Source organism: Nelumbo nucifera, chromosome 3 (genome assembly GCF_055504915.1).
Source record: "Nelumbo nucifera cultivar China Antique chromosome 3, China Antique-T2T, whole genome shotgun sequence".
Classification (NCBI taxonomy): domain Eukaryota; kingdom Viridiplantae; phylum Streptophyta; class Magnoliopsida; order Proteales; family Nelumbonaceae; genus Nelumbo; species Nelumbo nucifera.
This window is the reverse complement of record NC_142651.1, coordinates 38236123-38250935: the sequence shown is the minus strand read 5'-3', so window position 1 is coordinate 38250935 and position 14813 is coordinate 38236123. Positions and strand designations below refer to the sequence as shown.

Genomic DNA, 14813 nt, shown 5'->3' with positions numbered 1-14813 from the left:
AACCTCAGCCACCCCAATGATGTATTAAAATTTTATCTACCACCACAATCCTTGTGGTGGGAACAAATATTGAGAACTATAGAAAAAAAATAAAAAATCAGTTCATACGAAAGGTTGGGACTGGAGAACAAACCTGGGTTTTCAACTTTCAAGTGCGTGGATACCAAGTGGAATCCCTCATGGCAGAAGTGAATAAGTGATATAGATGGGAGCCATGGAAGAATGAAAGTAAGCCAGCTTTTGCAAGGCTAGAGATAATGGGATGTGAATAGAGATAAAACCCTATTTGAAGGAGCTGAAAAAGATTGCATCTTGGCCATCCTTCCTAGTCGAATGGACGGCAAAGAAAGTTTCTATGGAAAAATACTATCGATGGATCTAACATTGTGAAATCAGTTTACGGAACTCTGATGCAAAATGAATAAGTGGATGGGAGAAACCCCCTCTGGCTTTCAATTTGAAAATCAAAATTATGCTTCAGCCTACAAGTATTCATGTAAAAGCTATGTGACAAAGGTTTACCCACCAAGGAAGAGCTCTTTAGAAGACATACGAGGAGTGTGTAATACAGGTGACCATGTGTCCATTTGTTAGAACTATTTAGGTGCAAGTAGATATTGGTTTTAACCTTTATATATATATATATATATATTAATTCAAAAGGAAAGAGATCTTTCAATCCAATTCATCATTAATTACCACAGAGATCTTTTAATCTAAGGCATTAAACATCACTGAACCCTCATCAGCTCCATGATTGCCACCAACATATGACACCACGACCTAGCTCATCACTCACTTCACCCTGACCTTCTCTGCCATCATTTCTATTTGCACCTTTTCTAGTTTCTACCACAACCAATCTTATTTACCACCATTTTCATCACCCCACTATTAGCATTTTATTTTTATTTTCATTCATCACTTATACCTATCAAATCCTAATACTTCTCTCCAATATTACCATACTTTCATTTCGCAAGTCTTCACTCCAAAAATCATAAAAATGGTCTATGAGCAATTTGATAATTTCTCATCCATGTTGACAATCCACATTCTTGTCACATTTGATGTTATATGCAAGTATAGATATAGAGTTAGTAGTAGTTTTTATTTTTATTTATTTTTGGGTAAAGTAATTAGAATAGTAGTTAAATGTAAAATGTGGTGTAACTGTGTAAGAGAGTCATTCCTTGTAGTTGCAACCGGTGTTAGAGAAAAATGGAAGTGAGAAAGAAAAACAAGGTACCATCTCATAGACTCCCAGAAAGAACATCTTATTATTCCCTTAGAACTAGAGCTTTTGAAAGAATAATGAGAATTGAAATCCCTTACAAACAGACAACCTAAGGAAGTTTTCAGCACTTCCGTTGATAATATACAGTACTAGAAAAAGAATACGGTCGGAAAGAGAAACAAAAAGGAGATATACCATTCTCATTTTTTTCTCATCTTCAGAGTAATAAGAACTCAGATTGCACAATCAGATCTGGGTATCCTTGATTGACTTGACTCTCAAGTATTTCCCCTCTCTACATGCCGCCACAGATTAATGCAATCGCCAATCCGACGCCAGCTGCAATGGAGGCAGAAAAGCTTTGCAATGGCAATGCCGCAGAAGAAGCTGCTGGGATAGATCCAAAGACTGTAGGATAAGCAGGAGAGGTTGCAGGCAATGCACTTGTGTCGTAACTGGGAGGCAATGCAGATCCATTTGCGAAAAGCACGGAAATTTCGAGCTTCTGCAATTTCTCGCAGTGCCCGGGTACTCCACTGGTGAAGTACAGTTTACCCGGAGAAGTTATATTAAATAGCGAGTTTCCATCGTTCATGTACAAGATGGGATCTTTGAGATTGCAGGTATTGAAGGCTTCCTCTGTTACTTGAATCACAGAATCTTGACTAGGTGGGTAGAGGAACCCTGCAGGGAGAAATGAGATAGAAGTCATGGATGATGAGATGGGACGAGAAAGTGAAAATAGAGATTGGGAAAGGAAATAGAAAAAAGAAGTTGCAGAGAGAAAAACTTACAGAGAGAGTCTCCAGCTCTAAACTGATGTTTGTTGGACCAGTTGGTGTAGACATGACGATTTGCTGAAGTGGGTACTCCCCAAGCATCCAAGTCTCCCACCTTGTATCGGTAGCAAGTGACTTGGGTTTGCAGCAACAAAAGCAACTGAAATGCACAGAAAAGTTGGCATCTTGTACTCCTAAAATTAGCCATCTCTCTCGCTAGTCTTGTCTTCAGATTTATGAGAAAGGAAGGAAATTTTATTGCTTTCGATCCCCAAGAGAGATGAAATTTTATTGGAGCCAGAAGCACAGAAAGACGTCTCAGATTTGGATCGATTGCTAGTTCTGTTGCAGCTAATAAGGGCTTCGTCACCCGTGCTAACCTTAAGCCTTGAAGGGGCGCTTTTCTGCAATCAGATTCGAATTTGCTTTACAGTAAAAAACACATAATCTAATGGTTCAAAGGGCGCCCCCTTACGGGCGAGGGATCTCTTCTCAGCTCATCAGCGACCTTTTTCTTATTGTACGCGCGGCAAATGCAAAAAGTGATCTGATCTCTGTGTATTAGCCACGTCATCCATACGCGGTTCCAGATGGCTAAAAGGACCGATGTATATACAGATGATCCACAGAAGACAGCTTGCGAAATTTGTTGTTTGTAGAGGGTTGCAGGGAGGACTGGATTGTTTCTCTCTCCAACTGCACATGGGAGAGTTGGACAGGGCCCATGGGGATGCACATGCCACATGGGTGTCAAAGATGGGAGATCGGATCTGCTCCTCACAGAGGGCGCCTCACACGCATGTATCGAAAACATCTTTCGTAATTATAAATTATTATTTACGAGAGATGTTCCAAATGCACGATAAATGTGTATGTGCGACGCGCAAGTGTGAGGAGCAAATCCCGTCATCAAAGGTGGATACATAATTGGTGCTGCTGAACAACTCATTTGACGGAGGAAAAAAATTCATTTTAATGCATGTGACTCTGTCTCCTTTCCTGCTATGGGCCTATGGGCTGTTTCTCTTTCTCACACTCCGTGCCTGTTTGAGATTGAGAGGCCTTTCACGTTTCTGCTTTTGACTTTTGACTTTGCTGGGTGGGATGTGGGACCATCTTAGTAGATTAGACTAAGCAATTCAAGCAAAATTTTAGCACTCTCAGACCCCATTTGGGAGGGCTTAGCTGTTTTTAGTACTTTTTACCGAGCCTTGAAGAAGTAATTAAAAATAGTTTTTTCAGAAAGTCATTTTTCCGATAAAGATGAACGGATAAGTCAGTGGATGATATGGAATCGCAAAAATCCCTTAATGTGGCCACCACAATAATGGGGTATACGGAAAATAATTGATCCTCTTATCACAGATTACATGGCTGTATTTAGAAGGATGTAAATTAAGAATCGATGTAAAATTTATATCGATTCGGTTTTGTAGGCATTTAGAAGGAGCATATAATTATGATCAACATAAAACTTTATTCCGGTTCAGTTTTACATACGTTTGGATTGAGTGAAGTTTTATATTATGAATGGATGTAAAACCTCATCAAGTATAAAGTCTTACATCAATTTTTTAAAAAAATTTACTCTCTTCCACCCATCATATTTTTAAAAAAAATGACGATCATTTTTATAGTTCAGTGTAAATCTTTATTGATGTATTTACACTGATTCCAAACGCAGCCTAAATAACTAATTGCCCAAATTGACACTGTAGTATTTGTAAAAATCCGAACAATGTTTCCCCCCCCAAAAAAAAAATCACTTGCGTGAAAAGTCCTCCCAAATGGGCACTCAAAACGGGGCCTTAGTCGTGATGGCTACAATTTGGGGCTTAGTCGTGATGGCAATGTTTCCGACATCAGCCACATCTTCCAATCGAAAATCATTGTATTAAACATCTTTTCATTTCAATTTGGGGCTTCCGAAAAATAGGCAATTATCCAATGGTTGCACTAATTAGTAATTTTCCCTCCGTGTCGAAGGGTCTATGGTTCAACCATATGCGTCAATGGATCAATCTGTGATTTCATCACTATAAAAAGTTTGAAGAAACTAAGGCTGCATTTGACAATCCTCATTTTAAGGATTAATCTTCTTTTTGCTGTTTTTAGTTTCTACATAATTGTAGCTTTGTAAGTTTTCATATTTTGCTGTGTACAATTTGGTCTGCCATCATTTTCTCATCTTTTCCAACTTTCTCTTATTTTCCAATATTTGAAATGATATCTGTAAGTAGTTTTTTTTTGGTATTCGGTGCTATGCATCATTAATTACTTTCTCCTTATCTCTTTTTCTTCAAAGTGCTAGTTATGAGATTTGATTCCGTATAAACACTGGAACAAATCAGATAACACACGAACGAATTAACCCTCTCTTAGTTGATATCTTTAAGTAATTGTGTTGATCACTTGACATCTTTCCCAAAAATGAAGGCACGAGATCAAATCCACATACTACAGGCTCTTAGTGATAAGGTAAGCGGACCTCACGTGCACCCTGTTCTGCTCCCACCCCTGATCGAGAATGCCAAAAATAAATAAAGTAATAAAGAAATGATATTTGTAACACAAGAAATATCTAATATCACATGATTAGTTATAGCACTTGTACTGATGCATGAAACAAGAATTTGGATGGAGGATTATGAGGGAGAATAGTCAAATACACATTTAATGTTTAATTGATGGATACCAGGTTAAACATTCTTGGGAGTTAATTTCATTTCAACAATCAATAGCCCAATAGCACTTCTCCAGACTCCCTTAGATGAATTCAAGTAGTTGGATCCTTTTTGCAGTAGTTGTCATGTTGTCTCTTGAGTTTGGCAAGTAGGCTAGCAGGTGAAGATGGGATTTTCTTCCAAGTCTGACATTGATGGATGCTTGGTTTTTTATTACTTGGTTTATATGTTTCTCAGTTCCTTCATTATTTAAGAATATAGTAGATAATTGATTGACTAAAACTATCTAACATAGTTATCAAAGGAGAAAAGATAATATTTGGGCCGAGGTCAGCCAGAACTAGTCTTTAAGATCAAGATTCAGGTGTATTTCATTTTAGCTTTTATATATCCAGGCCCAGCCTGTCCAAATCTAGGGCCACCACTGTTTTCTTCTGCTGCTGCCCGCTGCATTGAAGTGAGTGGCACTCCTGATCACCAGTTACTCCTCCCAACAGACCAACATATCCAGGAGATTGCATCTCAAGAGAATCCTCTTAGACAAAACCCTCAAGTTCAATCCAGAAGGTATGTTCAAATGTCCCAATGGTGTTTGCGAACTTGGTAATAGAGGAGGGCAGTCTTGGCAAATCAGGGTTGGGACACTGTTAATACCCATGACAAGCATGGCCTTAAAAGGTGCATCCCTATTTGAGGTTTTCAGTTTGTTCAGAGACATGATAGTTTCTGGCTGTAGGTTTTGGTGCCATTGCTGCTGTGTTCTCTGAAGCAGTTGCACAACATCCGACCAGCCCAACATTAGGCTCAGATAGAGGTATAAAGTGGGCCATGCCGGGCCACTGGCCTGGGCCATGGGCCAGGTTAGGTTGTGCATTGGGCCAAATTTATTTATTTAAAAAAATTCATACAAAACTTAAAATTTTAATTTTATATGAATTTTGTGTATAATATACAATAATTAAATAAATTAGTATAATAAAATTAAAAAAATATTTATTTTATTAATATATTATATATTATATAATTATAATATATATAATATTATATAACTATATATAAAATATATATATACCCAGCACAGCCCGCATGGCAGAACGACCCGATTTACACCTCTAAGCTCAAATAAAGAGTGTAATCTTGATGGTTTTCAGAATCTTCCTCTTCTTCATGTAAACACGATTAATAGAGTATTTGCTCTATGTGAATTATTATGTTTACAATATCAACACCCTTTTTCAATTCTTATATATTATATATTATTAGCTTCTCCTAAAATAAAATCTGTTTTGATTTTTTTTATTCTTTGAACTTGGTCTATATAGTTGTTATTGGTTGAGACTCATTCGAATGGAGGCTAATCCCAGAGAGATTTGTGGGGAATTCCTGTTCATTATAGTAAACCCAACAGTTTATATATAAAACCCAAAGTAATGAAAAGAGGAGTTCAAATCTGCCCCTTACAAAGTGCACCCCAAAAACGTCTCACAGCACATTCCATTTGTATAGGGAATCTCTTCCAACAATAAGTATGAGAGATGTTCCCAATGCACACTGAGATGTGCATGTGGGGCGTTTTTGGGGCGCATTTTGTGGGTAGCAGATGTAAACTCTAAAGAGAGCACTTGAGCCATTAAGATGGTACAACTCTCTTAGCATATGACCCTCTTTTGTTCTCTCTACCTTATAATTATTATTAGCAATTTTTAGTTGTGGTAAAATATTGCTCCCATTTGGGCTGTTGAAGAAGTTCAAGCCCTAGGTCCAAACAAAGAACATGTTCCTGAGAACAAAGGGTTAGGGATGCAAATGGATCGGATCGGATCGGATCCGAATATGGATATATTCAAATCCAATCCAACATTGTTCATGTCAGATCCGATCCAAAGATCTGATAGGACTCGATCTAAATTCGAATCCTATCAGATATGATTTGATTTGACTTATTTTCTTTAAAAAATAATAAATTATTAAAAGAAAAAAATAAATATAGCAATTTAAATAAAGAAAAAACAAAAATTACAAGTATTTTTAATTATTTTTATCATATATATACATGTTTTTATAAAAAATAAATAAATAACACATACACACACATAACACATCAGATCAAATCTTCTCAGATTGGCTAGGGGGTGATCTGAAATGGATCTGATCCATTTGCATCCCTACAAAGAGTAGATGTTTGTTGGAGTTTCAAAGCCTCTTAAATTTGTTGAATAAACTCATCCTTTCCAAAATCCATGTGTGATTATTACATTCTTTATTATTTTACAGTAATTTTAAGATCTATAACTATTAATCTATTGTCGTTTTGAATCAATTTTTGTTTCTAGTAAATCAATTTTATGTTTTAGATCTGAAACTTAATAGCACTAAATGCTACATATAGAATGAGCATTTTAAAATTACTTCTCTCTGATCCAATATGATTTTCAATTTTCTGATTTATATTTTTGTTATTTTAATTAAGAAATAGAAAAATTTTTCAATTAGTACCCTATACTTTGGGCCTAGTGTCATTTTTTGTCCCCAAATTTTAAAATGCGACTATTTAGTAGTTGAATTTTTAAAACGTGTCAATCCAGTATCTGTCGTTAACCAGTCGTTAAGTGGCATTTGAAAAGAGACAAATGTCCTTTGAGTGTCATTTAATTATCTTTATTAATCATCTAAAGTCAAAACATTGACAAAAAATGAACAGTCCCAAATTCTTGCTTCTTCTATTTAAGAAAGTTGGGGTTACGTCTCGATGGGCATTTTGGTGACCCTAACTTTCTTGAATAGAAGCGACAGATTTGGGACTGTTCATATTTTGTCAATGTTTAAATGGTTGATAAAGAGAATTAAATGACACTCGAAGGGTATTTGCCTCCTTTTCAAATGCCACTTAACAGCTGATTAATGATAGGTATTGAATTAACACGTTTTGAAAGTTCGGGTACTAAATTTTTGCATTTTAAAATTTAGGGACTAAAGTGACACTAGACTCAAAGTACAGGGTACTAATCGGGAATTTTCCCTAAAAAATGTAAATATTTTCATTAAACTGTACACTAGTCTGAGTCGAATAATTCAGTTTCATGGCCATCCAGGTCAATAGTTTGCTAACCAATTAGAATGGGTAAAGAGGAAAACAAAATCAGATAGATGACCATTTCTAGGTCGAAAAGTTTGATCGCACATGTCGACAACGGCTTTTAAATCCATGCATATGTGTCAGAAGGTTCTCCAAATATTTAGGCTGTGTTTAGAAACGATGCAAATGGAGTATAAATCCTGGTTCATGGCAAATTTGCACTCTGGTTCATTTTTGCCTATGTTTGGCAACATTACATTATTGCCTGTACAAGTGTACAACACCGAGTTATAGAAAGTGCAAATTGTCTTGACGACGATAAGCAAATGAATCTAATAATGTAACAGGGAGGATGTCGTCAACCGAGGAAGAGAAAACACGTAAAATTTTGTAATAATAATAAATGTCGAAAACAGAATGAAAGGGGGAGAGATTAATTCTAGAACTTTAAGGAAACAATCAAATTACATGACTGAAAAGCAAACTCCTTAACAATTACACCAAATATTGTAGCGAAGACATTCTAAAGAGCTAAAGAAATCCCAGCCCCCACTCCTTCATGCACATTTTTCTCTTTTGTTTTGAACCTAGACCTCCAGCAGCTGGTTATTCGCTGAAGGTCTTATCCTCTCTTCAACAAATCAAGAAATTTCTTACAGATTCCTCTTATCTATAGAATTTTTCTGCAGCAGCAAACCACAATAGAACTGGAAATTTTCATGGACAGAAAAGGGTTTTCCTTTTCTTCATAAACTTTTCCAAACTAGTGGTTCCATCAAATATTAACTCGAAATCATATGTTTAATGGTTCTGCCTCTGAGTTCCTCTCTCTCATTGTCATTGGCGTCCAATCTTGTGGCTCTGCAAAAACAAGGAGATACGAAAAAGAAACAGATTAAGAACATAGCACATGAATCATCCATCTTTAATTAGATAAAAACCTAAAAAACTATGAGACTGAAAAAACATCTCCCAGACAAAACCCATTAAATTAAATAGAAGTCTATCCGCAGCTATGCCCCCATGTTTTCTTATTTGCATTTTTACGTATTGTTTGCATCCCTTCCCCTTTTAAGCAACTTAAAACCATTAGTTTAAATCATAAAGTGACAAAATTGCCCTTAATTCACCTGCATTTGGAATATATATTTCCTTCAGTTTTTACTTTAACTAAGAAATCTTTACATGCACATGTTTTTCCTATTTAAAACTCAATGCAAATAAATGGAAAAGTTGAGAAAATGAAAACGTATGAATGCAGTGTTTGTTGGATATAGGGGGATATGCAAAATTGGAAACAGGAGGAGTAAATGCATGATAAACGTGGGGGGCACAGTTGCAAAAACCTTGCCTAATAACAAGTCTTATGTTAAAGTGGTAAAGCAACTTCTATAGGTTTAACTTTCTCCTAGGTGACCAATTGTAGCCAGAGCCAAGCTGAGTTAAGTCATTAGAACTTTACATGAATATTCTGACACCAAGTACTAATTCTTTAGTTTAACTTACTTGACTTGTAGCTTTCTGCAACTACCATGAGCCGCCTCTGCAAGATTGCTGCCATGAAAAGGAAGATTGAACACATGCCAAACATAACGGTGATGGGGAAAGCATTAACCTTCATAACAAGCAAAGAAAGTGTTATTCAAAATGGAAATAGTAGTGATGATGTCAATTTTGACTAGCTTCCAACATTTAATGACCTACTTACATTGTAGAGCACAATACAGACAAAGATGTTGAGAGGAATGCGGAAGAAGTTCATGATAGTGCTTCTAGCTTCCTCAGGAATGTACTGGGACCTCATCTTCATGATTGATGGCCAGAATATCCCCACACAGGCCTCAAAAGTACAGAACCCAAAGAGCTGGATACTCCCTGCAAATGAGATGCTTCCACCTTTCTCCTTAGAAGGTTGTGCCAAGAACTGTTCAGGTTAGCAGTCAAAGTTAGAGAAAACCATCTTTACTTTGATAAAAATTGAATAACCAGATAAAGGCTTTTGGAAAAGGGAATCAACAAATAAGAACTACATACAATTGTGACAACTGGAAGCATTAAAGAGAAGGATGAAAGCACAAAAACAATCTGCATGTAGCTCTCGACTTTGAGGGATGCACGGGCCATGAGACGAGATGCAACGGAGCTACCCAACATTGAAGCCAACATGAATGTCGCAAATATGAAACCATGGGGTATTTCCTCATCATTTGGGCTCAATGCAGGTGTCCAGAGGAACACAAAAGTGTACATCGAACCTTCAAACAGGGACTGTATCGCACCCAGCAAAGCAATCTTCTCATCTGAACCCACATGAAAATATTATAGCAATCCCGACTAAAAAAACAAGAAAAAAAAGAAAAAATCCTAGGGACCTGACATATAGAGAAAAAAGAGCAGACACAAACTGAATATCATGTCCACCTGAAAGATCTCGCAAGAGAACTCATCAGACGGAGTCCAATCCCCTAGTGCCATGCATTAGAAATGTGGAGTGCATAGATGTCTTTATGACATGCCCAAATAGGTAGTTTTAGATAATATTTCATGTAAGAACAATAATGCTCAAGACACACAAACTAAACTTAAGTTAGAGATTCACCGGAAGCAATGGCTACAGCAGCACCCTTGAACTGGGTAAGTAGGTCCTTGCTCTCTGAAGGATCTCCATAGTTTTCACTCCACGATGATAGGATAATGACCACCCCAATTGCAAGAAAACATGCAGCAGCATCAAAAGGGGCAACTGGGCCAAAGCCAAGAGTGTCAGCCAGCACATTTGCAAACAACCCAGAAACAATGGCAATTAAGCCATTGCCAAGAAAGATAGCCTTGGAAAATGTCAAGGACAGCCATTGCTGATCAAAGCCCCTCTGTACATCACAAGGAAGAAAACAAAATGATAAGAAACCACAATGAGGGAGACAATTCACGAAGGGGAATCCCATGTACATGTCAGGTAGGCATTGAGGGAATTTTACATCAGGAATTCCCCTTACCTCCTCCAAAGTCTAAAGTCTATACAGAGATAATGCAGTACAAACAATAGCATCTAGCCAGAGGGAACCTTCCTTGCTTTGACAATTAAAGAACCTGATGAATGAATCATTGCTCTAATTTCACAAGTGGAAGGAAGAATTGCAAACTTACCTTGTTGTGTTCTGCAACAAGCCATGATTCAAAGGCTGAAAACAGGAGAGAAGTGGCAATTCCTCCCAATATGCGTCCCAACATTAGGACCTTGTACAGAGGAGAATGCTTGGTGAAGCAGCTCAGGATGTAGGTTATGCAGTAAGTAACACAAGCCCTCTTCCGACCCCTGAATTTTGTACACAAAATTATCAGAAACAAGGAAGATAATGCAATCACCAGAATGATCGTTGAATCAAATTTAGAAAGAAAACTTACTGTTTATCTGCCAAAGATCCGACAATTGTCCCAAATAACATTGAGGATCCAAAACCAGCTATAAAGAGCCTTCCAATATCCCCCTTATCAAAACCATACTGGCTATAGAGGAAGTATACATAGGGACCCTGCAGCCAATCCCCAGCTATTGGCGGATGAACAATAACAAGTTAGAATCTAAGAAAACAATCCAACCCAGATGGTTCGTCCTTCAAGATTTAGAGAATGCTTTAATAATGTTCTGGGCATATTAGATCTCCTAGTTGTTTTGATTTTACAAAGTAAGTTTGTTGAGGTTATTCATTGAAAAGGCAAAATAAGCTGATCTACAAAATCAGTTATGGTCAAGAGGAAGAAGAAGAAAGAATTAAACTTGTAAGATCTGGAAAATCAAGACGACTAGGTCCACATTATGATCAGACAATGTTATCATTAGATTAAAACCAGAGAGAAAAGCAATGAAAACATAAAACAAATGGCGAGTTAAACGAAAAGGCTCTCTGCAAAGCCAAAGAAGTCATTTCCGCACCCGGAACAGGGGAAAGCACAGCAAACAAGATCCCGCATCTGGAACACTGAAAAAGCGATCCTAAAACCCCAACTCCCAGTGAATCCGGCATGGAAACCAAAGAGAAATCGAAACCAGGTAATTGGGAGGAGATTCAAACCACAGATCCCAACAGGAGCCAGGCATTAGCCTCAACTATTAATTTGCGCAAAACAGGAATAGCGGGATCCAACCACGTCAGAAAACATAACAGAAATGGGAAATTTCGCTAATTTTACCAGGTATTTTCAAGATCCCAAATGGAAATAGGAAGTGGAAACGCCAGATCTAGCTTACCCATCATGAGAGAGTAGACGACAAGGTAGTTGTTCTTGAAGGAATTAAAAGCAGAAGATGTGTTGATGCGATCTTTGGTGGTCTTGCTGAACTCTAGGGCGGCGACCACCAGCGATAGACACCCAAAGATAAGGTAATAGAAGATTTCCATTTCTGCAGATCGATCTGCTTACACAGACACTCTTCAGTCGTCACACACTAGCAGAGTAGAGAGAGAGGGAGAGGAGAGAAAGATAGCTGAAAATTGAAAAGAAGGGCTGATGAATGGCCCCGCGGCAGCGAAAATGAGACTACAAGTCTATAACCAACGCGAACAAAAGCTGTTCCCCATTTGGTTTTCGCGTTTTGTATTCATACGCGGCAAGATCCGAGTTGTCCAATTTCGCACTCGGAGTTAATGATAACTGTTATGATATTGCCTTAATCATCAATCGTCATGTTAGATGATCAAAATCTAGCCGCTGAGGGCCGATATGGCGATCCCAAATGATTCCATCCACCACGCCTATATCCGTATGGTAGATCGAGGTCGGTGGCCAATAGCCATATCCCACGCGCCCATAGAGATCAAATCTCACGCTTTGGGTCAACAACTCACATGATATGATGGTAATTTGTTCGAAGTTCGTCTGAAGAATTTAAAACAAAAACCGTCGGTGGCCTTGTGATGACGCATTTTTTACTGGATCGAGTTCTAATTCAACGGCCCAAACTAAAGCCTTCACTTCTGTTCCCGAACCGAGGAGCCGATATAAAAAAGCCCACCGTTTAACGGTTTAAGTAATTTTTTTTTTTTTAATATACAAGGAATTTCTCTCAACTGATTTCATTTTCTATCAAAACAATCACGGTCTTATGACTTGGATCAGATTTCCGGTCCTTGATTCCCAGAATTAACATCATTTTTGGATTCCGCTAATATATGTAAAAGCTAAAACCTATGTTTTACCATGAAGAAAAAATCTATGTTTTACCGAATTACTTTCAATTAAGGGCATTTACCATTTGGTTTGGTTTGATTTGGACAAGATTTTTTTACCAAATCAGTAAATATTTTCAGATCAAATCAAAACTATTTTAACACATAAATCAAATTAGACCAAACCGATATATTATGATTTGGTCCGATTTCCAATAGGATTTCGGTCATTCTATTAGGTAATATTAACCCAATTAAAAAATCCCGAATAATATGTATACATTCATGAAAAGTGACGAAGGGTGATTTGGTCCAACCTAGTAAAGAGGGGACATGTGGACATGACCTGACCAAGAGATGATAACTCAGCTTAACGTAACCAGTCTGCAGCAGATCGAGCTCGGGTACCCAACCACCCCGAGCTAAAATGACCTCGGGACAAGCTCACCTCGAGACGAGATCGACTCGGTACCAGATCACAACAAGAACATCTCGATGCCAAGGCACTTCGGCATTCAACCCAGTTTGAGACTTAAAGACATCAGTTTGGGGATACCGACACGTTACTACGTGGTGATCCCGAAAACCCCTCTAACGGATCCCGGGCCTCACGAGATCACACCGTGTAACAACTAGCATTATCTCCCCGCCCGATTAGGGCGGAATTGATGAACCTTATCGGTTGGCAGCATTATCTTCCAATTTACATGGAAACGGATCCAATTGTGACGATGATCTCGGAACTGATCCATAAAACCCGCAAGGACTCCATTATATAAAGGCTCCACCCCCGGTGGTTCAAAGTACGCGTGATTTATATGCTCTCTAGCTCTCTGCATTCTTAAGCTATTTTTTAGCTCGCAACCAGTATACTGACTTAAGCATCAAAGCGACCTCACCGGGCTAGCAACCCCAAATTCTTTGATCCTCTTGTAGATCAACTGTTCGCCGTCCACCTGGAAGCCAGATCACCTCCAGTAGGGAGCAACTAGATCGCGCAGCATAATTTGAAGCCGTCTGTGGGAAACACAACAAAAATCCTTTCTCCACCATCAATAATAGAATCAAATCTATGGCTTCCTCTAGTAACGCCGGACAAAACAACGAGATGAACGTCTCCGGGGGGCAGCCTCAGTTCCCTTCTGTCTGCATCGGTTAGTTCACCATCCCGCTTACCGCGGCTGGGGGACCAACGCTGACCGTGACCCAAGCAACCACGTAAGTGAACGTGCCACTCCCTCCTGTAGTCGGTGCGACTTTCGCTGAACCATCTGTAGTTCCCCCTGGAGCCGGACAGTCCCAACTTGACGACCTGGTACACTGTATTCAGGCCATTCAGGTCCAAATGCAGTAGGTCCAACAGTATTAGTTATACCAACAGCAAGTACTTCATCAGTTCTATTAGCAACAGTACCAGCAACAGTTCCCTCCGTTGCAGCAGAATCAGCAGTCGGTTCCACCTCGGCACCCGACAATGCAACAGAATCAGTCCCGCCGTCAGAACACTCGCCCTCCTAGACGGGGAGAGACTTCCCAGGTTCCACATTCTCTTGGGAGCCAGATCTCGTCCCGCAGCAGGAGGGACAGACAAGTCACTCCTCCCGCTTCGCAGAACGTGAACAAATCGGGAGATACTCAGCTCACCATAGCCATTTCACCCTGACCCTCGCATCATGAAGGTTCGCTTGCAGGGAACCGGTTCGGGCTTCTGGCCGCGGACTCTAGGCGAGGCCCTTCCATTCACGGCAGCCAGCATCAGCAGTCCGAGACACTCCGTGCCAGGACGATACCCGACCACACAGAGGTCAGCAGCACCAATGCGGAGCCGGTCAAGAAGCAACAAAGAAGGCGTCGTAAGGCACGCCGAAC

General features: G+C 39.0%; 2 protein-coding genes across 2 annotated transcripts; both read right to left on the bottom strand.

Annotated features, from left to right (window-relative positions):
- Window positions 1–1258: 1258 nt before the first annotated feature.
- On the bottom strand, window positions 1259–2606 carry ENODL8 (early nodulin-like protein 8). Its single transcript, XM_010254207.3, has 2 exons — window positions 2032–2606; window positions 1259–1921 (listed from the first exon to the last, which is right to left on the bottom strand). Exons 1-2 carry the CDS (start codon window positions 2222–2224, stop codon window positions 1533–1535), a joined length of 582 nt encoding a protein of 193 aa, XP_010252509.1. The 5' UTR covers window positions 2225–2606; the 3' UTR covers window positions 1259–1532.
- A 5525-nt stretch (window positions 2607–8131) lies between these two features.
- On the bottom strand, window positions 8132–12204 carry LOC104594068 (uncharacterized). Its single transcript, XM_010254194.3, has 8 exons — window positions 12026–12204; window positions 11182–11326; window positions 10924–11092; window positions 10376–10646; window positions 9811–10076; window positions 9485–9700; window positions 9283–9391; window positions 8132–8637 (listed from the first exon to the last, which is right to left on the bottom strand). The coding sequence occupies exons 1-8, from the start codon at window positions 12174–12176 to the stop codon at window positions 8570–8572; spliced, it is 1395 nt and encodes a 464-aa protein (XP_010252496.1). The 5' UTR covers window positions 12177–12204; the 3' UTR covers window positions 8132–8569.
- Window positions 12205–14813: the final 2609 nt, after the last annotated feature.

Bases quoted from the DNA above. Each gene is read 5' to 3' on its own strand.
- ENODL8 (XM_010254207.3), bottom strand. From the start codon at position 2,224: ATGGCTAATTTTAGGAGTACAAGATGCCAACTTTTCTGTGCATTTCAG. The intron at 1,922-2,031 runs GTAAGTTTTTCT...TTCTCCCTGCAG, and splicing joins TAGAGCTGGAGACTCTCTCT to GGTTCCTCTACCCACCTAGT.
- LOC104594068 (XM_010254194.3), bottom strand. From the start codon at position 12,176: ATGGAAATCTTCTATTACCTTATCTTTGGGTGTCTATCGCTGGTGGTC. The intron at 9,701-9,810 runs GTATGTAGTTCT...TAACCTGAACAG, and splicing joins TGCTTCCAGTTGTCACAATT to TTCTTGGCACAACCTTCTAA. The intron at 9,392-9,484 runs GTAAGTAGGTCA...CTTGTTATGAAG, and splicing joins TCTGTATTGTGCTCTACAAT to GTTAATGCTTTCCCCATCAC.